The sequence below is a fragment of the Hydractinia symbiolongicarpus genome, chromosome 10 (assembly GCF_029227915.1).
Source record: "Hydractinia symbiolongicarpus strain clone_291-10 chromosome 10, HSymV2.1, whole genome shotgun sequence".
In the NCBI taxonomy this organism is placed as follows: Eukaryota; Metazoa; Cnidaria; class Hydrozoa; order Anthoathecata; family Hydractiniidae; genus Hydractinia; species Hydractinia symbiolongicarpus.
Genome location: NC_079884.1, coordinates 21,002,323 through 21,025,558, shown reverse-complemented (window position 1 = coordinate 21,025,558; position 23,236 = coordinate 21,002,323). Strand labels below are relative to the sequence as shown.

Here is a 23,236-nt window from a genome sequence, read left to right as displayed (position 1 = left end):
TCGAAACTTTGACGTCATTTTCGGCCAAAATTTATCCAAGGACTGAAAAAATGATACATGCATTGATACAAAAAAATGGCGTAAAAAGATTCTTCGGCAAATTGACACAGATGTTTATACTGCTTATTGCGATTTCTAAGGTAATATCTTAAACAGACAATTTCCGCGGGTTTGCGGATTTTAATAGAAAAAGGCGAAAATTTATTTCCACGAAAATTTGTTCCCTAAGGGTATATTACGGACCGAAAAAAAATGTCCACAAGTCTTATAGCTATTATGCCTTTCACGAAAATTATCATTACTGACATACAACAGCCGAATCTGATTGACACTGTCTCAGTGTCGTTGTTGGGAGGTGTACTTCTTCGTCATACGAGAGAGGCCTTAAAAAGGCGCATTTTTCATTAATTTTGGCAACATAAATCCACCGGCTAAACAACGAACTCGTGAAAATTACAGTCTAAATATGGTCACGATTTAAATGTATTGACTACAATTTGATTATAAGTGATGTTGATTTCAATAGCTAGTCTCTGTTTTCCTCACTTTCGTTTTTCTCTGGTATGAAGATTGGCACATAGGCTAACGCGTAAGACATTTTAAAACCAGGCGGGGGTTGCTGATTCGTGCTAGTTTTCGTCTGAGTGGTATTCAACGAAGGTAATGGCAACATCTGTTTCGATGAGGCTATCGAAACGTACCTCTTGGAAGCAGATTGACCTGGTTTCAATGCAGGTGACTTGTCTTGGATGATGGCGGCATTCGCTTGAATATTTTGTTCTTCGACTCGCTTACTTAACTTATCTAGGTTTTCATGCGAGTTCGTCATGTGCTCAACAACAAGTTCGGGAGATGGAAACTGTGCGGAGCAAAACCAACATGTGAATGGTGAGGTGTTCCAAGAATGAGAAGGATTTTGCATGTATTCGCGTCCATGCATTTTGAACGTGTGAACGTCTAACGCTCTCTTGCTGCAAAACACACGAGAGCAATGTGTACACATATTTACCCCAACGCCTCCTTCACCAACAATAGTTTTGCGTTTTGATTTGTTCGCCGTCTTAGAAGGCGGTTTCCTGATTGGTTTAGGCCTGAAATCATTCGTTTTTGTCTTCGTTGTCACAACAGCACCAACAGTTTCGGGCTTAGATACGTTTGAAATTTCTTTCGATGCTTCCTGAGGCGAAACGATCGTGGATGATGGCAGCATCAACTTAGATTTGTTGAAATCGAAATTATCTGTTCCTGCTAAGCAGTTGAAATTATTCCCACCACTGTACATTTGATCACCTGAAAAACAAAAAGACTATATTAAGCTTAGATAGGTAGCGTCTACTTAAGCCGTCTTCTTGTTAAAATCAAGAGTCGTAAAAGAGTTTTGCTGTCAATCAAATGAAGTACAAGGTTTAATTAATTGAAAACAGTAGAGCAAAAATTATATCACCTTTAGAAAACTTTGGTCAACGACGTAACATTTGGGGTGCAACATACACACTACAATGTTACGTTTCTTTGACCAGCGCTTGAAACATAAATAAACGCAAAAGCCCAATTTAATTTCGGAGAGGCACAAGGTCTACTGGAAACAGCAATGCGTGTACAAACATAAAATGGCGCGATTCATACTAATTCATTGGTCAAAATCATAAAATTGCAATAGTATATAACTTTCAGCCCTCATAGAAAATTCAAATTAATTTTGACTTTTGAAACAAACAGCGCAGGCTCAGGCTCTCCTAAATATTGCCCAACATTGAGCACTTTAATGTGTGCGCTTTAAACTGACGTGTAAAACATTGAAGTGGACTTTTGACTTAAAAATGGTGTAGTAAGTAAACATACCAGGTAATGGTTCATCTTCTATGCTGCCAGAGTTACCTCTCTCAACGCCTTTATTCTTGTTAAACAACAAAGATCCAGTCTTCAGTAAATTCATATCTTGCGAAGCCTTGTGCATAATCATGTGTAGTTCGTAGGCTTCCTTGCTTTCAAGCTTCTTGGGACATTTCGAGCAACGAAAACTGTCCACTGGCGACAACGAAGCGTCCGTACTGTTTTTAAATAACTTTAGCCCAACCTTCTGTTTTTCAGTCAGTTGATTTTTTAGTTCTGTCACTTCGACGCGCCGACTTAAGTTTTCTAAGTTGTCGTGCGTACTTGTCATGTGCGCAACAACATCCTCTGGACGATTATACGTCACCGAACAAAACCAACACCGAAACGGAACAATAGCGCCGTCACTGTCGGTAGCTTTGATAGAATCGTATATCATTAAGGGAGAGAAGACTCTGTCATTTTTCAGTGGTCGGTTCTTTTTCTTGTTTTTTTTCTTCTTCTTCTTGTGCTTCTTTCCTTTTTCATGTTCTTCGTCTAACGTGTTTGTAGATAAAGCGATTTTCTGTGAATTGGTAATAGTGTTCACGTTAGCGTCAGAGTCTGTAGTTTTCACTGCAATACTTGGGGACATCATTACCTCAACACTGCTAGATTTACTGCTGATTGTATCAGAACTACACGTCGTATGACTTTTGTCGTTCTCGTTCGGCAAAAATTCTCCATTGTTATTCTTGCATGCTAAATTCGCGTTTTCCTGATTGGTAGACGCACTGTTGTCTATGCTTTGGATTTTTTGGTCGCTGTTCTCCGAGGCTGCTTCAACTTGGTCCGGCAGATTGGATGGCATGGGACCTTTAGATGTCTCCATTGGTAAATTATTAGAACCGCTGTCAGAAACAGAAGGGTAGTCGGCTTTCAAGTACTTCTTAACAACGCACTGAACGTTGGCTTCGCTCTCTTCATGCTGGAGTAAGTTTAGTTTGTCTAAATATGGCGTAGAAGGAATAAGCAATGATGCTGCACGTTTCTCACTTTCGGCATGTAATGCCATGTGGGCCTGGTATTCCTCTTCACTTTGTAGCGTCGCTGGACATTGCGAACAAGACCATACACCGGAGGAGCTTACTGCGTTGTCACCGACGTTTTCTGTCAGTTCTACACGCTTGCTTAACACTTCTAAGCTTTCGTGCTCACACGTCATGTGTGATACCACTTCTTCAGTAGTCCCAAACGTCTGGACGCAATACCAACAACGAAACAATGGAGAAGAAGTTGTGTTTTCTGACGGAGCTTCCGTGACTGTTAAATGAGCTTTTATAATGTGCTCGTCCAAAGTTGAACGTAGTTGGAAATGCATGGAGCACGTGGGGCATTTTTGCGAGCCGCTATCAGCAGCACGTTTTCCTTTTGGTAGAAAGCCGACATCCTCGGCGTGTTCCGGATGTTCATCAAGGACGTGTGATCGCAACAACCGGTAGTCGACAAAACAGGACGAACAGAACTGACAGTGATGTAATCTTTGCAAACCGTACTGCAAACGAATTTCTTTACGTTCCAATGCGCTCAGCTCGCGATGGTAATGGTTTTCCGTCAAATGCTCGAAAAGTTTACGTATCGATTTTACTTCTTCGTTACATTCCATGCAGTGAATGCTCTGCCTGATTTTATTTGGCGTGCTTAGCCCTTCCACCGTTTCTTTGCTAGCCGCTTCTTTGTCAGGTTTTAAAGAAGCAGAAATCGCCTTCGCTTGAGCATCTGTTAAGTTTAACTCGCGATGTCGGACCAAATGCTTTCGCATATTTCGACCGGAAAAGATTTTCTTCTTACAAAAGGGACAAGAAGCAAGACGGTCGAGCTTGTTTTCGTGAGTTTTTAAATGACGCCTTAAGTGATCGGGCATTGAGAAAGAGCGGCCACACGTGTCACATATATGTGGTCGACTTCCACTATGACGTTTCTCGTGAGCTTGACGCGTTGAATTCAGTCGGAAGCACTTGCCACAAACTTCGCACCTGAAAGATTAGAAATTGCAGCAATAAAAGACACACAAACACGATGAGCAAGTACAGGATTGTCACTTTTTTTAGAGTCGAATTCAAAGAGATTTGCAGACTTCTGATGAAAATGCTCAAGATATTTTGAGAAGATGGCGATGTTTTCATAAAAAATCGAGGAGATTTAAGGACATTTTCTATTTTTCCGGAAAAAAGGAAATATTTGAAATCCTAAAGATAACGGCACGAGTAAAGAACAGATTATTGCTGTAAAAAAGTACCATTTCTATGTATTTCGAAAATAAAAACATGCCACAAGCTGTAAAATTAAAAATGAGGAGAATTGAGAAGAAAGTTGTTTAAAATCTACTTTTAGAGGAGATTTGGGGAGCTTTAGGAGACTTTTTAAAATTAAGGAGTGTTTTGAATGGCTTAAGCTCCGGAGGAATAACGTATAGATAAATTATAAGCAGGGAGAGAATGTGTTTGCTAACACCATTGACGTGAGAATAAAAAGTGAGAAAAAAGAGCACGTAAGAAACATATGAAAGCATGTGGGCATTCTACTCCCTGCAAACGCACCGAGATTAAGCTCGTCTTACCAGGGTAAATTACATACCCCTTATCAAAAACCAATAACAACAGCAAACGGGAAAACTCACATAAACGGTTTTTCTCCTGTATGTAACCTTTCGTGAGAGGTTAACTGACCAGCTTGTGCATAGCTTTTATTACAGTGACGACATTTGTAGGACTTCATACCAGTGTGTTTTGCCATATGAGCTTCCAAGGAGGAGTGTGATGTGAACCGTTGAGGACAAAATGGACATTTGTGTTTGTGAACACCTAGAATGAAAAACAATGTCGACTTTTCATGAAATACAGTCTACCCGAAATGAAACTATTGCGCATGTGTACAAAGTGATGAAATGAAAAACTCCATATAAACGAGACGAAGAGTCATTTCGGTTTAAAATCTGATTTTGAGTTCATGAGTACATTCGCTACCACATAAAATTTGGATGCACATTTGTGGTGATTGACTTTAGTGAAAATTAGAGTATTATTAATTAACACTAGTGGATAAGCCTGTTGAAAAACTCACTTATTCACTTCACAATAGATAGATAGATGTGCAATTTTACATGGCTAGCCTCACAAATATTGAGGGATATACCCTGTCTATTATTTCCAGGAGCATGGCTTAGATGGAGAGTCCTAGAGTATTTAATGCTCTTTTTGAGCTATGCAGACCCAATTAGTAGGGCCTGTGCTCTACTCCCGGCAACATCCAACAGCCCACACAGTGTGCTATCTCCCCAACTTGGATTAACCCTGGGCTATGGTAACAATCACGCGCCAATGTTGAATCGCCGTCAAGAAGAATTGAACCCCGGTCTCCCGGACAGAGTACGAGAGCTATAACCACTAATCTACGGCGCCATAAATGACCCACACAAAATATTGTTTTTTTTAAATTTGTTATCTGTTGCCTTCATTGTTTACTGCATCAAACCACCTGTTCCGAAACGGATGGCGTTAGAAAATTGATCTCATTTTCGTCCCAGATGCTTCCTAGCTAACCACACAGTGAGATAACATTTGTCATACTTCCAGCTAGTTCTGCAAATTTTATTTCCACAATATTTTCCTTCGGCAAAAAATTAGGTATTTTATCAGCAATATAAAAGGCAGCATAGCTTTTCTTTTTTTACAAGACAAAAACGGTTCAAACACACCCGACTCACCAATATGCTTGTCAATATGCAGTTTTAAATTTCCCTTGGTAGCAAAACTTTTTCCACAAATACGACATTTGTGGTTTTTCTCACCTATAAAATACAACACAAAAAAACGTAAGCAAAAAATTCATTGATAGGACAGTTTTTATCACAGCCAAGCTTGTTGATAACTGCGTGCTGTTTGAAGAAAATGCGGGTTTTGTACAAGAAGATGAAACGAACCAGTATGTCTCCATAAGTGTCCACGTAATTCAGCTCTCGTCGCAAAGGTCTTCGGGCAGTAGTTGCACTTGAATGATTTGTTTGTCATATGGAATTCTTCTCTATGTTTACGTAATTCCAAATGGTGAGGGAAAGCCTCGCTGCAGTATACACAAACGTAAGGATTTTCTTCTGTGTGGATGCGACGATGGCGTAAAAACTTTGCCTTTGATACAAATGGCAGATGACAGTATTCACAAACAAACTGACCTAGATATTAAAAAAATTATTTTATAGGTAAGAATTGTGATGTCTTGTCAAGTTCTTCTGTTCAGACTTTCTCAAATTATTTTCTTTGTCTTTTTTGCTACTAAAACAAAATAAAGAAATTGGCATGCTTAGTTACATGCAACAGAAAATTCAGGGAGTTAAAAAATTGCTGTACGTATGTACAAGGAATGATCAAATTTATAGACTCGGTACACGGTACACAAAAAAATTTGGGTACTGTACGACAATTTACATTCTTTATTTTGTTTTCTCAAAATGTATGTCATGGTCCCGTAATAGGTTATTTCTTGTACACTACTTCACTTCACACATGTTTTTTTAATTTAATTTTTTGCATTTATTGAGCAAGCATAATTTTCACTGCCTTCTGTTATTCATTGTCAACCCTTGGACCAAGTTCACAATAGCACTTACCCATTTTCTTTTCAGTGTTGTTTGTTAAGAAGATATTGTTGGTTGGTGGTGGAAGAGGAATTGCAGTGGACGAAGGTGGAAGTTCAGATGGCAAAGTTTGATGCATGATACTTGATTGTGAATGTTGATCTGGAATGATTTGAAAAAAAGTTTTTAACACTTGAAAAAGGTTCTTAACTGAAAGCTACTGCTTTATATCTTAAAAAAATGCTATCTTCTAATGCCATTGGCTAATTTGGGAAATAAAGAATATTAAATCAGCTTGATATAACACTGTGTTTGGCGGTTACTGACCACTTTTAATGATTTACTGTAAAATACAATCCAGGTGTTTAAATTACACACATCATCTTGTAAAATCCTTTAACTGCAGAATTTGCGTATTTTGCAGTTTAATCTGATAAATAAATTTTCTGTGAACGAAGTGAGCCAAAGCTATTCTTCACATTGTTACTCTCAAGTCCTTGAGGACAGGGAAAATAAGAATGTTCAATTTTGATCTTTCCGAATTTAACATAGCTCAATTTTTGTGTGTTTCTTTTTTATAGTGCTGTTTTAATAATGAACTTAGTATAAGAACCTCCTTGAAAACTGCTTTTAAAAAAGCTGTAAAATCAGACCTTTCTATATTAACCAGTTTTTTGTACCAGTCAAGTAATAATAATCAACAAAATTTTTCCAAAGTTAGTTAATATACAGAACACAAAACATTTAAAACCATCAAGTTTAAAAATACCCTGAACATACTCCCAACTATTACCCTGAAGTTACCCTGAACTATTACCCTGAACATACCCTGAACTATTAATTCATATTCATCTTGGTCTAGTACCCTGTCATCTGACAGGATGACTGATGTCACGGATGGTTGTTCTGATATTGAACGACTTCGGACGCCTTGCAGTATGCCATGAAATTTTCGATCAGATGAGTATATCAGCTTGAGAAGTCCAAGAGTTATTCCTTGTTCAACAGTTAACACAACTTCGTCATTTCTATACAATGATATCTATAAAAGAGTAAAAGTATTGATATATTTAAGTTAAGTTGGATAGATAGATAGATGTGCATATTTTACATGGCTAGCCTCACAAATATCGAGGGATATACCCTGTCTATTATTTCCAGGAGGGGCCATGGCGTAGATGGAGAGTCCTAGAGTATTTAATGCTCATTTTAAGCTACGCAGACCCAATTAGAGCCCGCGCTCTACTAGACAACTCCCGGCAACATCCAACGGCCCACACAGTGTGCCATCTTCCCAATTTCCCTCACATGGCTTGGGTTAACCCGGGGCTATGGTAACATTCACTCGCCCATGTTGAATCGCCGTCAAGAGGAATCGAACCCCGGTCTCCCGCACAGAGTACGAGAGCTATAACCACTAATCTACGGCGCCACATTTAGCTATTAGCTAGTCAGGTTAGAAATAATCCAAAAATGCAAAATCTAAGTGTCATGTATTAATAACATATAAGTGGGATTGACAAAAAATGGGATTCCCATTTTTTAAACCAATCAAAAAATTTGATGTGGGGAACATGTGATTTTACGCGGAAACTCCCTCGCTTAAATAGGCAGCAAAATCCATCTTGTTTTCATTCAAACAAAACCGCATAAGAGGCAAGATGGCGACAAGTCGCAACGATATTAATTTTTATCTCGCTTATTTTGATTGTATACATTTTTATATGTCTAGTCTACAGGCAAATTAAACTATACCTTGGTTAAAAGCGTGCTATCTCATAAAATCTTCGTTAAATGAACATGGTTTTATTAACAAAGCTACATTTTAAGTTATTCCTTCCATTAAAAACAAAACACAATGCGACCAGGAAAAAAAAGCCGCATATTAGCATTCAAAGTTTAACACAGCATATTTACGCTGTAATTTGCTTATTTAAGTTGTATTGAACGTTAAATTTGAAAATAACATACTATTTATACTGTACCATCATATTTAAAAGTTTTCCCTGACTGTTAAGCATGGCGAATTTGTGCCACTGTTGTCACGCTATGCAAAATTTTTAAAATTGATTTGTCAAATGAAATAGATTTTTTTATGTAAAATACTTCTTTAAGGAACTGGTCAGAATCTTCGAAGAAAAAGAAGTCTGTAAAGCGTAAAAAATTGTCGCTGGTTCCCTAACCCAACTGCCTTTAAATAAATAGCTGACATGTGATGGTCACCTGGGTTTATTCAAATTCTCCCAACTAAGCAGCTATCTTAATTTGGCATATTGTACCAGTATGGAGTTTAAAGGGATAACTGTAGTTACAACCACACTTTTAAATAAAATTAGGTAGCTAGCTAGCAGCCATCTAGCTAGCTAAAAGCTATAATTTGAATTTGCCCTCTGGGATCTCCACAGACATAAACTCTAAAATTACCTCTCTGTTGCGCCTGGATCCATCTAATTCCAAGTCTGCCCCAAGGAAAGCTGAATTGTAAGTGTCATCATCAGGTTTGCTAAGGATATCTTCCCCTCCTTTCAAGATAGACATTTTATAACGTTTTTTTTCTTCATAACAATGGACTTATGATTGTTTTTTCGTTTTGATCCATTTTTGGAATTGGCGCGCCTAATGAATTACTTACTTATAAAGTGCCAAAAATGCCATAATGTTATGCGCGAACTTCGTGTGCCTGGTACATAGTTTTCTCGCTCGACGTCTTCACACAACTTTGGTTTTTAACACAACATAATTTTTATATATATTTATTTGTTCCTGCAAACAGTCCAGATACTAGGCAGTGCGGAGCACTCGTGGAGACGACTGGCTGTTAGCATAAGGGCGAATCTCCACGGGACGAATTTTACGACGATCGTCATAAATACTCGAATTTGATTGTTCGCGATTTTCGTCATGACGAAAAGTGTAATTGTTTTCTACTTTTCGTCACAAAAATCGTCACGAATATCGTCCAGTGGAGATTCGGCTTAAGACATTCACACGCTCATCTTGCTTTGTCAAATTCAAATTTAATCCACTAGAGCTTTTTTCTTTTTTGACCATCAAGGCGGCAACTACGCAATAGCGTTTTTGACATCAGGCAACAACACCTGCATCAAACGTTTTGCGAAGTAGATCTTTTCATCGTGCCCAGGACTTCTTTATCGTGTCCTGATATGTGGCTGCACGAAAGAACGCGCCAGCGCATATATTCTAAAAACGAAAAAGAAGCTCTGTGAATTTTTGTTCCCGTCACAAATAGAACGTTTTTTACGTCACAAAATATATTTTAAGATTGAAAACATTCTTGCTAAACAACGTGACGAACGAACAGACGAGAAATTGTCTAAAGCCGTTCGGCAATACCCTGCGTTAAAATTTTTCAATCAAGCGCATTCCTTATACAATGTTGTAAAAATCATCATTTCCCCGTCTCTTTTCTTCTTTAAATATTTTTCTTATCCACATACTTTGTTCTATTATAACACGCTGTTTTCGCTATCGCAAGACCAGAAGAGGTAAACAAACTTTGGGCAAGTCATCGATTTTTACTTCGGCTAATCACGTTTTTTACTTCTAGTATTCTCCATTTTTATCAACTGTGGCACGTAAAAACATCTATGTTTACTGCCAGATTCGTACTGTAAAAAATCGCAATTTTTATTAAGGACAAGAGTACCCTTCTCTATACAGTTTTTTCATAGGCAATCTAAAATTTTAACAATCGCCACTAAAAATGCTAAAATATTAAACAATTTCTTTATGGTGAAAAAGTTACAACACAAATAAAATACTTTCGAAAAACACAATTCGTCTATATTAACTTATCTAAATAAATGTTTGGGGTAAAGTGCCAAAAAATGTTGTGTCGAAAAAACGGTAACAATGACGCCGAATGGAATAAAGCCTTAACCTATTTGCGCTTTTAATAAAATTAAAGATAAATACATGAATACGAGCAACCGTTGAGCTCTGCATGAGGGCAAATTGTTCCGTGCCGTAGCACTGTATATGTACTTCCTAATGTGCCTTGAATTTTTTTTGTACCGTGGGGTAGATTTGTACTGTGACACAAGCTACAGTAAATAAGCGTGTGAAAGAATGGATGAAATACGAGTTATCTCCTGTTTCAATCACGTGAGCAGACGTTAGCAATTTCCTGGTCAACAAAACACTTTTATGGAATTTTAAAAAATTTTTAATTTAGGTAAATATTAAAAAAAAAACCTATAAATTACGGACCGATCTACGACACAGAAACATGTGTACATAGAAAACCAGGTAGCTTCGTAGTACATGCAACAGCTGAAGGTTAGGGAAAGAAAGAGAACGTTTTGGCAACCGTTATTTATAATTTATGCAGAGAGTACACAGGTTCCACCGGCTTTCTTGATTTTTTCTTCAGCGCGACGACTGAAGAATTTTGCTTTAACGATAACTGGCTGTTTTGGCAAAATTCCTTTACCGAGAACTTTGTAGTATCCCTGAAAATAAAAAAGTTCAACATTTTATTTTAGATGTACAAAAATTCAGTTTAAAAGACGTCGGATAGGCTAACACAAGCTAAAATTAACCTTATCTATATTTTAATACCCATATACATCTGTCTGTCACGCAAAATTGTACCACCAGTAGCAAGACACATGCAATGCAGTATAAAAAGGACAAGGATTTTCCATGAGCCACAGACTAGTATATATTTTTTGTCAAAAATAATAAATTGTGAAGATGTAAAAAGTCATTAAACAGCTTTTTGAGTTGACGACTATTTGAGCCAAAATGTACAGGCTTAAATATTTGTACCTTTTGGCTAATGAAGGTGTATCAAGCAAAAATGCTTTTGAGATAGAAACACAGAGTTCGAATTTTGTTAAGAAACTAAATTTTATTTAAAGAACTAAAAAAATATTTGTGATTTCATATTTTTCCTTTTTCATCTTTTTTCATGTTATTGAGTGTATTTTTTTCACAAATATTTGAAGAACATTTTATGGGTACACAATTTTGAGAGTTTGGCAAAAAAAACATTTAGACTGATTATAAATACCTGTAAGAAAATTAGTACCATTTACACACGTGAGGCAAACATCTTTAACTATCTTACATATGCTTGGACACTCAAAAATATAAAATGGTGCTGTACCTAAACGAAAAATAGTGAAATAATACTTACAGCTCTGATGCAATCAATAACTGGAGCAGGCCCTTCTTTGCCAGCATAATTTTTTCGAGTCTGTTCACTCACTAATGACCACAACTTATCTAAGTTGATTGCGGGACAATGGTATTTATTCATAGTTTTGTGAAAGTGTCTCATACCAACTTTTCCAAAGTAACCAGGATGGTATTTATCGAATAACGTTCTGAGATGGAGCAGACCACCTGCCTTTCCTCGACCACCAGGATGTTTTCTGTGTTTACCTGGAAAAAATATTATTTACCTTAAATAATACATATTTTAGGACACTGGGCACAAACAACATTTTTCAGGCGCCGCAGCAAAATGTTGCTTGTGGTAAGAAATGTTGAAGTTAAAAATTATGTAGTGGACATTGTCCCAACAACATATTTCTTTGTTTACATTTTCAGCAGGAAACTCTTTCAGCTCTGTTTAACTTTGTGGCAGGAAAAAAACGCTATGTGAAGAAAAGTTATTTACAGTCCATTTTATCTCATGAAGGCATTGTTAGGGCTTTAAGTGAATTCAAATAAATCAGAAGGCATCATCTACACTCAATATTTAAAACCTCCGAATAATGTTTCCGCGAAAAGAAATCCACAGGCAAAGACCTCTATTCACCAAATCATAGCATCTATTTTCTTGCCATGTAAATGCCAAAGCCAAAAAGCTTACCACTGAAAAAAAACAAATAATGTCACACTGGAATCTATCTATAGATACCGTAATTGTAACTTTTCAGTTATCTTTTAAAAAGTTAACATTTTCCTTTTTTGTTATTATGTTTAAAAATAACTCTATAACTCTATACCTTCAATAACTTTGATATGTATTTGATTTAGAAATGTACTTTTGATATATAAAAAATGTTTATACAGAAAAATGTAACTGGCTTTATAAAGCTTTTCCAGGGTTACCACTAATAAAATGAGAACAAAAGTAAGGATATTAAGGAGTTTTAAGGAGACAAATTAACATTTTTTTAAGGATATTTTGCTGCGAACGAAAATAACAAAATAAAAAATAAGGATAATCAAGACCATAAAGTCTAGGATTTAATACTGGTGCCCAAATGTGATCAAAGACTTGCCAAGATAGGCGATATATCACGAGGGTGCCAATAAGCCGCATACGCCGTAAAAAGTGTGGGCGTTTTCGGGTGAGTTCGGCGTTCTAAAAAAAATTCAGGTATTCGCCCGAAAAAACCCGCATAGGCCCGAACAATGCCCGAAAAAAAAAGATATAAATCAAAGTACTATAAAAATTAAAATAAACTTACTATGTGGTAGTGAAGTTCGTAAAAGAGCTGTTTTTGATGGTTTTTGATAAAGTTTACTTTATAAATAATTTCTATATAAACTTTATTAACTCCTTTCTCTTCAAGCGCCTTCTTTCCAACTATCGTCCGCATGGTTTGTTACAAGGAATTGCATTTCGGGAATGTTCCGGGCGAGTTCGGGAAAGTGCGGGTGGTTTCGGGAGACAACCGCCAATTTTAATTAAAAAGTCGCCCAAATTCGCTCGTATATATGCAGGCGTTTGCGGCTTATCTGCACCCTCTTGATATCTTAAGAGAGAGCCCCTGATTTTTTATGCTTTGTTCCTGTTAACAGGAGATTCAAATTCCACCACCTGCGGGGAAATTAAAAAAGGCTGTACTAATCCAAGAAAGCGTACTGCATGGTTTGGTTGCTGTTTTTCCATGGGTGCTTAAGTTTTTACTTTGTGCTCTTCCCCTTTAATTCAGCATATGGTTGTTTACAATGAAACAGAATAGTAAACGATAGCGATATCACTCACCGATACGTCCATGTCCAGCGCTGACGTGACCTCTCTTCTTGCGATTTTTGCTGAACCTGGTAGTCTGTAAGAAGATCAAAACAACGTTTACCTCGTCCTACATACAAACTTGTGCCACAAAATAAAAAAGAAATAGTCAAATAATAGAATTGTGCAAGGTATAAAACAGATAACCATGTTTAAAGGAAAGAGCTTTGGCCTCAGCAGCTCAGGATAAGAATAGATAAAATTGATATTATATTAAGTGTCCTCACCATCTTGAACTAATGTAAAAAGGGTTAATAAACTCCGGCGATCAAAAAACAACAAACTGCGCAGAAAGAAACCGGTGCCGATGCGAATCGAAAGTAAATACCACAAATAAAGGACCCCCGAACCTATAAACCACTATAGTAGCAGCTTTCCCCACATCATGGTTAACCAATTTCCTTATAAGACATCAAGCTCTCGTCAAAAAAACAACAACATCGTCAAAATAGTAACATACAAAACTTTAATGTAACCGCCGTAATATCATTTTTTTTCAATTCTTTGTTAATTTAAAACCTGAGAGTAGAGTAGAAGGCATAATCGCGCTTCAGCTTAGAACTACCACCAACAACAACTTCGTCCCCAGGGCTTTATGTCTCTCACTGGTAGTGCACTTGTATGACGAAAAATCTTTGTCTCGTCGTCAGATATACGAAAAGAAAAATCAAGTCCTATGATCAAGATTGCGTCTACAAGAAAATACAAAGTTTCGTAAAAAAAAGTCAAAAATAAATGTAAAAAACAAGAATAAAAAGAAAAAAGTTTTAAAAGGAAAAACAGACTGTTTTAAATCAACTTTATTTTAACTAAGACTAATCGGCGCAACAACCCTTGTCCAAGTGTAGAGGAAGTATGGTCCTAACAGTCTGTACAAGTTTAGAGATATATGTGCCTCGTTAAAAAATGGGAAATTATAGCTGCAAGTTGACAGCGATTATAGGCAGTCAATAGTCAAAAAAGCAAAAGCAGAAGCACACACAAAAGCTCAGTCAGACCTAATTTAGAGTCCACCTACAGCGATAAAAAACCTCTGACAAGTCTGCTTGCGGACGAGACACGGAATGCGTAGAAGCGCTTCAAACAGAAAACGGTGGTGATCACTGTACAAACGATCCTCACCTTTATTTAGCTAATATACCGACCCAAGATTTCGTGTGGTGTTTACCACAAAAAACCGAAGCATTGCAACTTCTCACCCTTCTTCCCCATAAATACTACAATATCTGCAAGGGTGATTTGTAGTGCTGGATAGAAAACTTCACACACACCTTTAGCAGCAACTCTGTTCTTTGAACAGAATTTTCATCTTTTCAGTAAGAGTCTCGTCACCCTCAATCTCTAATTATGGTAGGCTTTCTTTGAGTTTAGTTTGATAACAACCCATGAGCTTTTTGTTTTGCTTTACGTTCATCGTGCAATATTGCCAGTTCTTCCTTGACCTTAGCTTAGTATCGTTCCATATCTGTTGTTGTGCCAGTGATGCTTTTTCTTATCCTTCAATATCCTAACTTTCGCCTTCGCAACCTCGCTATTGTAAAAGATCATCTTCTTTCAGGTTTCTGCGTCAAGTTTGAAACTCAACGGCTCTGTTGATAAAGATTTTTGACAGGATGCTTTCTGTATCAACTAGAACATTTTAAGGGAGTGGCATCATCCTAATCTTATCAGGGTTCACCCAGACATCATCTTGATCATTCAGAATTTTTTTGTGCTATAGCTTGTTTTGTTTAATCGAAAATTGTTTTTTCTTGTTATCACTATACCGTCATAGATAAGCTGGTTCCCCTGCAGGTTACAGTAATGATTGTGTTGTGTATTTGGGAGCCACACTGTCGTCCGACTTATCACTTACAGTGGTGAGAACATTGAGTGGTGGGAAGTTTTTTATTAAACTATAACCCTAGGATTAAGAATATTGCTATAACTGTGAAAGGACTGATTAATGAAAATTTCAAGCTGATCGTAATTTTATTTGGTAGTCCACATAGTTCAACTTCACAGTTACCATTGGGATTTTCATTAACAAAAATTATGCACTATTTGTTGACTTCCAATCCTTCAAGGTCGAAGACCTTTGCAAACACTCAGCGACGTTGTCATAAACTTTATTGCGTGGCATGTACAGTGAATCAAATGGTAACTTGCATTCGGCTTGGTTCAGCGGAAGCAAGGGTAATCAATTCTTTTTAGGCCTTGAATGTGTCGGAGCAAGCGTGGCCGACGAGAGAACTGGTGTGTGACGTTTTTCCCTGATATTTTACTTTCCTCAGCAAGGGTTTTAATGACTTCTGCCAGCTTCAAGCAGTACGAAGCATTCAGTCATCTTAAATGCGTCTTTTATATCAAGCTTTGCCAAGAAGACAAGATTGTAGTCTAGCTTTTCGATACTTTTTTTTACTTTCTTAGCACCTTGACTTTGGTCTTCCAGTAGAAAGTTTCGTTTGCGTCTCAGTTACAGGATTTCCATATCATTTGCATCCATGATAATCGTAGACTGTCACGGTAGTAGGCTCGTGTCTGTCGACCTATCATTCTTCCTTCCTATTTCGAATGACACGTTCTCCTTCCTTTCCACATAGCGCATGATAATTGTGTCTGTCAGTCTGTAATGATATTTTAGTTTTAGCCATGAAGATGCGATATAGCTAAAGTTTCCATCTTCACCCTCTTTACAGATAATTGGTGTTTTGTGCCCCTTGTATTCATGCTGTTTCAGGTGACATGCTTGCGTGAAGACCTGTTTGCAAGCCTTGCTTTCTCAGCTTTTTTCAAAATATCCATCTTCGTTATGTAGAAACAATACCATTCCAGCATACCTAGGTTAATGTCATCCAGCCCTTGTATGTATTGGTTCTTACCATAGACTAGTCTCTGTGGTGCCTTCCAGGGTTTGTCTTTGTTTCGTGCACTCCGATTTTAATATTGAAGTGTTCAACAATGCCTTTCATATCCACGAGCTTCGTACGCGTACATCTCCTCGCTTTAACTTTGGTTCCCTATAGTATTTCTGAGTAAGGTTAAGGCTTTCTGTGTGTAAAACTTTTTGCCCTAATTTTATTCCCACGGCAGTGCACGGCAAGACATCGCCACATGTATAAATTGTTGTTATTCCCTTACAATTTATACATCTCTTCTTTCTCGAACACTCTGGTAATGGTTCACATTTTAGCAGTGGCTCTCATATGTTTACGATCTTGATATGCATATGCCTAAACAAAATCTTTCCGTCGTACGACCTTGCGGCTAAATTACGTTTCTTTTCCTAAGGCGGGCCCACACTTTATTCGCCGTAGTCGCAATAATAAGCGACCATCCTCATCCGCACATGCGGAATATGTATTTTTAGCATACTGCGTAATTTACTCACATTTGCCAGCATTCGTCGCAGTAACTGGAATAAGTAACTACCACGCGAATAAGAATTTATCATGCAATCAGATTTCGATTTATAAAATTAAAACAAGACTTGTTTTAAACGCTAATTACCTATGACCTACGTGGGCTTAAAAGTAGAGACTTTGCAGCCTGCCGACTTTTGGTTGGTATTTAAAAAATGACGAAAAACTGCCCTTGTTTTATTAATTTTATCGTGTTTTTTTTTACTTTTATAAGTTAAGTATAAATATGTGCGTTAGTTATATAAAGACATGCCTATGATAGATACGTAGAAAAGCACTTCTAATCAAGACGTCAGGCTGGGTTTAATCCAAAAAGCAAATTTAATGGATCAAAGTAAAAAAAACATTTGAAATTACTTCAATTTATGCAAATAAATTATTTTCTGCATATACAATTTCAACCACTTTGTTTAGAAACTCTTCGCCGTGTAGCTATTTATTAATACAAAAAACCCGGCCAAAGTTCCGCAAATTTTTCCAGATCACCTCCATAAGATTTTGGCGCTTTATGCGGTAGTTAAGGGGAGCTCTAAAAGTAGAAATAATTTTTCATTTTAGATAGATGTAAACTAGGTTAGTATAAGATAAGTAATAACGCAATGTAATTGCGCACCTTTGTAAACCAGGAAACTCACAGAAGACAAAAAGCTAGGCTTATCAAACCTGTTTAAATAGTATAATGCCAGCAAAGATTATTTTGAGAAATCCTTTTAGAAATATCTAGAGCGGGGATGGATTGTGTATTCAGCTTGTAATCATATGGTGTTTCAGGTTCAAGTCCCCACTCCGGCGCACTTTAAATATAGTGTTGTCAGCCCATTTGGTGCCAGCCACTAACTGCTATACGCATGTCGGAGTCGGAGGGGAGGAAGAGCCAGCCGTTAGGATGATATCTCCAAGGACGTTAAAACCTCTCGTTACTTATTACTTACTTAGTTCACAAACAAAAACGAAGATCTCATTCTTCATTTCAATTCACTATGTTTTTTTTTTAAGAAAATTTTAAGAATTGTTCATTAAGGATAGATGGATCAATCATGTGTGTACTGTTTAAACTAAGCTGACCACAATATGAAGTTGAACACTGACTGGAAATGAGCAATTTAGTGTAGTTCGTCTATGCCATAAGCATGTCATTTGTCAATTAAAATCTTATAATTAACAGTTTCAGAAGCTTTTGAAAGGTCAATAAATACACCCAGGTATATTTTAATGCGCATATTTTTTTAATTGCGATGATTACTTTCTTAACTAAACACTTGACGAAGTTATAACGTGTTGTTTTGAAACGAATTCAAAAAACGTAGTTCTAAATTATGAGACTTGGTAATAAACATCGGATTTTGCTTTTGCCCGACAATTTGGATTGCCTGTTATAGCAGTTGTAACGAATTACACTTGATCAAACTAACTAAATAAAGAGATCATCGGTTGATTACCACTGTGGTGAGAGATTTTTTGAGGACTTATTAAGAACCCCTCGTGTCTTCAAAATAAGGTTTAATTAGATCCTCGCTTTTTTATGCAATTAGCATTTAAATAATATCGGGTTTTTTTATACTTGCATGTTCTTAAAAGTTTTTTATTATATCTGCAATTTTTTATTATTATTTTACTTACTTCGATAAATAAGATATTTCACCGTCTATTTTCGTGACATAAATTCCAGCAAAATATTTGACTTATTTTTGAATGGTGGGCTTCTGTACTAAAGTGAAATCTTAAGAGGGACACTTTTTGAGCATAAATCAGACAGTCGTTAAGGCGGAGATTTTTTTGCATTAAAATAAAAATTCTATTGTAAACACTCCTCTCTTTCCTGACCTATCAACTTGTATCTAAAGACCATAGCATTCACGTGTTTACCAGTCACTTTGCATCAAATTTTACAATGTGTAATCTTCAAAAATTGAGAGAAAGTATTGGTCCAGTTTTTATGAACATTCTTAACTGTTCGTTTTTGTAGCAGAATAAACGATGTGAGTATTCAATCAAATTTTATTTTACTCAAAGCTTGTAAACATGATTTAAGTACAACCTTTTAAAAAGAATACTTAAATGTGTCCAAACTAAATCTCACATTTGTCGTAAAAAGTCACATAAAAAACATTTTTGATCAAAAGCCCGCCTAGAACCAAAATTTCTATAATAAATAAAGCAAACATCCCGTTAAAGCGGAAATTTTTTTTGCACCGATGGTGTTTGTTTTAGAGAATTCCACTGTATCACTTTATTCTTTCGTAAAAGTTATTCAAATGATATAAGAGAGAGATGATAGGCATATTTTACATGGTAGCCTTAAAATCATAGAGGGATATACCATGTCTATTAATTCCCCAGGAGAGGTCATGTCTTCGATATGGGGAGTTATGGAGTACTTAATGTTCACGCAGACTCGATTAGGGTCCACGCTCTACTAGACAACTCCCTGCAACAACCAACGGCCCACACTGTGTGCCATCCCACCCCCTCAACCATTTCCCTTACATGACTGTGGTCAACCCGGGGGTTATAGCAACATTAACTCGCCCATATTGAAGCGCTGAGATATCCAATCTCAAAAGATAATGAACAAAAAAATGGAAAATTTAATTTGGCTCTCTAAGTTTCAGATAGCCAGCAGTAAACAATGTGATGTGTTTTCATTTTTTTTCTTGGAATAAATTAATAGAATACAGTTGACCCTTGTTTTAGCGAATTCCTCATTATATCGAACACAATGTCTTGGTCCCTTGATTTTCGCTAACAAACCTCTCTTAGAATACCTCTATTTAACGAACTCGCTTTTAACGAATTCTTCATTATATGGAACAAAAATATCTTAACACAACGCCTGATTTACCCTCAAAATAGCGAATAGTACCACATTTTAGAATCTCAATGCTTCGAATCACCAAAATCAAATCAGAAATTCAATCTTTGAATTTTATTCAATTGTTTGTTTACATATTTAAAAAATGTCGGCTGCTAAAAGAAAGAGGGTGAGCTTCGGTGAAAAATATAAGGCTATCAAAGAAATTGAATCTACTATTACATTTATTTGCAAAAATCTTTTCACTTTTTATTATCTTTATTGTATGTTAGCGTGGCGATAAGGTAATGTCAAATGATCGAAGAAGAAAGGGAAATTGCAATGTTAGTTGATAATTGTCCTGCGTTCCCTCATGTCGAGAGACTCCAAGCAGTAAAGTTTATTTACCTTCCTCCTAATACAACCTCTAAATTACAGTCAATGGACCAGGGAGTGATTAAATCGTTATAGGTCCACTGTTGTTATTTATGCTGAAGAGAACGTAGTGGAAATCGAACCTCCAAACAAACCGTCCCGATTTGAAATATACGTAGCTATGGAATTACTTAAGAGATGCAGTCTTTTTAAGGAAGGAAGAGGTAGCATTCAATAAGAGAAGGCATCTGGAGCAGTTCAATCTAGTATAGGATAAATGTCAAGAATCGAAAAAGCAACAAACAGCCATTGAAAATTTCTTTCATAGACTTTGATTCTTTAAGTAACTGTTCATGTAACTCTTTATAATTATTAAACTAAGCAGTATTAAAAAATCGTGAATGTATCAGATTTAAACCCATTTTTGAAAAGTTCGCTTTTAACGAGTCCCTCATTATAGCGAACTAAATTGCTAGTTCCCCTCTGGGGTTCGCTAACACGAGGGTCAACCGTATCTGTGGTAGAGGAAAGCGTAGACTATAAGGTACTCTGTTTTAAGACGCATGTCATCACAACATGTTGTACACTTTGTATGAGCAACACGTTACATTTTTACAATTGTCCAAACTTTGTAACTTTACCAATAAAGTTGGTTGGGTAAATTTATTTTTTCTGCGGGGATGTGATGATCCGTGTTAAAATGGGGATACTGCACTCCTTTGACAGGGTATTCTGTAAAATACACATACATCGACCCACATAATGGCGGCCATAGATGTGGAGACAAAAATGTGACTTCGTAGCTTAGCTGTATATTTCGTGTTCTAGCTAGCTAGCTATATATATACTTTATAAATGTTGAATTACAAATTTTTAACATATTTTAAATAGGCGTTTTTCAGAGGTTCTGTTACAAATAGAGTTCTAATCAAATAAGCTATTTTACCCCCAGCCAAACTAAAAAACAGTTTCCAAAGTCGGAAACAATTTCTGTTTTACAAAAAAAACATAAAATCTAATTTCCGAATTCGGAAACTGTTTCTTTTTTTTTAGAGTTCCAATATACAGAAACCGTTTCCATATCTGTACCTTATGCCAAACTGTTTATCAGTCAGGAGACCAGCAAGAAAAGTGTTTTGTCACGCTTTTTCTTACTTTGGGCATCTATTGATAGTTTATATCATTAAAAAATAATAGTGTAATCAACCTTAAAGAGTAAAAATGTTTAGTGGTTCTGTTCTAAAGATGGTATGTGTTCTAAGTTGGGTCAGAATAGTTCAGCTTCCATAGAGTTTTGTAAATACAAACAAGGAGGGTGCCGATATAGGCTGTAAATGCCTGCATATACGGGCGAGTTCGGGCGACTTTTCAAATAAAATTAGCGGTTGTCCCCCGAAACCGCCTGCCTCTTCCCGAACTCGTCCGGAACATTCCCGAAATGCAATTCCTTGTAACAAACCATGCGGACGATGGTTGGGAAGAAGGCGCTTGAAGAGAAAGGAGTTAATAAAGTTTATATATTAAGTTATTTATAAAGTAAACTTTTTCAAAAATCATCAAAAACAGTTCATCTAAGAACTTCGCTACGACATAGTAAGCTTATTTTAATTTTTAGAGTTTTTTTTTAATCATAAATTAGTGTCTATTTTTTTTTTTTTTTTTTTTTGGGCATTGTGTTCGGGCCTATGCGGGTTTTTTTGGGCGAATACTTGAATTTTTCTCAAAACGCCGAACTCGCCTGAAAACGGCCGCACTTTTTACGGCATATGCGGCTTACCCTCGTATACAAACATTGAAAAATCATTGTATATTTTACGCTTTAAAGAATGGAAATGTTAGGCCAGTTTAGCTACTCTAGAATACACACCTCTACAATAATTCAGGAAAACTAACACTCCATTGCAGCTTATTTAGCGATCAGAGGAGGTAAATATCACAGTTTTATAAGAGTTTATTAAGGATAACCGCGTTTTTTTGTGATAACTTTTCATGCAGCAATTTGCTTTTAATGAAAAGTTGTATCTTATTATTATTAAGGTTTCTTAAAAAATTAAAGAAATTGATACAAAGAAAGTAAAAAAACTAAAGAAAACACACTTTCGTCTCTACAAACTCGTATAAAACATGTTTTTTACCTCCTTCTTCCGATATTGTAAAACGATGGAGATCCATAGGAACGCATGTACAATTAAATTATCGTAATGGTGTATTCCCTAAACACAGACATTGAAAAATAATAGTTTATTTTTGCCTTAATGAGTGAGAGTAATTGGCATTTTAACTTCTGTAGAGTTCCATAAGTACAAAATGGCGTATGGACAAATTTAACCATTACAATCATTGATAACAGCAATTGCTTTTCAGCATCAGGGAGGTGGTTCTCAAGGTTTTGGATTTACGACATTGTAAGCAATTAAGGTTTTTCAAAAAAGTAAAATGATTTGTAGACAAATTTCCAAACTCTTTCATAGGTGGGAGGTAAGCTTTCAGTTGAACACTCATTTTGCTGATAATAGCACATAGTTAAACTGCAATAAATCCCTAAAAAAATAAACATACAAATTAATAAGAATCTTAAAATCCTTTATAAATGGCTGAGATCAACAAAATAAGTCTCTAAAAAAAGAAATTAATTCTATCTCGTTTACGGCAAAAGGCAGTCACTAAAACATCTTGATTTCGAAATGAGCAGCCAGAAAATAATAAACAACAACTATCAACAAAAATCAAAATCAAGAGCATTTAACTTAGGAACATCACATAAAATATCTTTATCCCAAAACTGAGTAGAATATATATATAGGTATATATTGTAAATCTCTGCCACTATGTTTTCAGGAAGACTTTTTTTAATATCTATTATGCTATCTTTAAATTAATTTAACATAAGTCGGTTCTTTTTGGTTTCAAGGAATTATCAATATTACAAAATAAAGGCAATATGGTTTATTAATTTTAAGCCTAGCAGGGAGCATTACATTAAGCTTTACTTTAATTCTAAAGTTCTTCATCTAGAAGATTGTATTAAATAAGAAAATTTTGCTTTGCCATTTTGTCATTTCAAGAAAATGTTTTGCTTATCATTTCTCCAACTCTCATAATTCTCATGCTTTCTTTTTATTTACTTTTCTTTTCTTCTTCTAGACTATGTTAGATCTAAACTTAAATTCCTCTGCATCAATTCTGTCCTTAACGTCTAACCAAATCTTTTTTGGATTACCTTTTGGATT

The 23,236-nt window shown here is 36.2% G+C and overlaps 2 protein-coding genes across 2 annotated transcripts; both read right to left on the bottom strand.

Annotated features, from left to right (window-relative positions):
- On the bottom strand, positions 1–9,097 carry LOC130612700 (uncharacterized). The gene is made up of 8 exons (XM_057434051.1): positions 8,870–9,097; positions 7,274–7,487; positions 6,479–6,607; positions 5,795–6,043; positions 5,579–5,662; positions 4,493–4,676; positions 1,843–3,848; positions 1–1,290 (listed from the first exon to the last, which is right to left on the bottom strand). Exons 1-8 carry the CDS (start codon positions 8,981–8,983, stop codon positions 527–529), a joined length of 3,744 nt encoding a protein of 1,247 aa, XP_057290034.1. The 5' UTR covers positions 8,984–9,097; the 3' UTR covers positions 1–526.
- Positions 9,098–10,765: 1,668 nt separating this feature from the next.
- LOC130612709 (60S ribosomal protein L27a-like) lies at positions 10,766–13,753 on the bottom strand. The gene is made up of 4 exons (XM_057434060.1): positions 13,667–13,753; positions 13,413–13,476; positions 11,607–11,854; positions 10,766–10,917 (listed from the first exon to the last, which is right to left on the bottom strand). Exons 1-4 carry the CDS (start codon positions 13,667–13,669, stop codon positions 10,789–10,791), a joined length of 444 nt encoding a protein of 147 aa, XP_057290043.1. The 5' UTR covers positions 13,670–13,753; the 3' UTR covers positions 10,766–10,788.
- Between the last annotated feature and the right edge of the window lie 9,483 nt (positions 13,754–23,236).

Excerpts from the sequence above, each read along its gene's own strand:
- LOC130612700 (XM_057434051.1), bottom strand. The coding sequence starts at position 8,983 with ATGTCTATCTTGAAAGGAGGGGAAGATATCCTTAGCAAACCTGATGAT. Across the intron at positions 3,849-4,492 it reads ACAGGAGAAAAACCGTTTAT|GTGCGAAGTTTGTGGCAAGT; the intron begins GTGAGTTTTCCC and ends CTAATCTTTCAG. Across the intron at positions 1,291-1,842 it reads AGAAGATGAACCATTACCTG|GTGATCAAATGTACAGTGGT; the intron begins GTATGTTTACTT and ends TTTGTTTTTCAG.
- LOC130612709 (XM_057434060.1), bottom strand. Across the intron at positions 11,855-13,412 it reads CGCTGGACATGGACGTATCG|GTAAACACAGAAAACATCCT; the intron begins GTGAGTGATATC and ends TATTTTTTCCAG. Across the intron at positions 10,918-11,606 it reads TTATTGATTGCATCAGAGCT|GGATACTACAAAGTTCTCGG; the intron begins GTAAGTATTATT and ends TTTTATTTTCAG.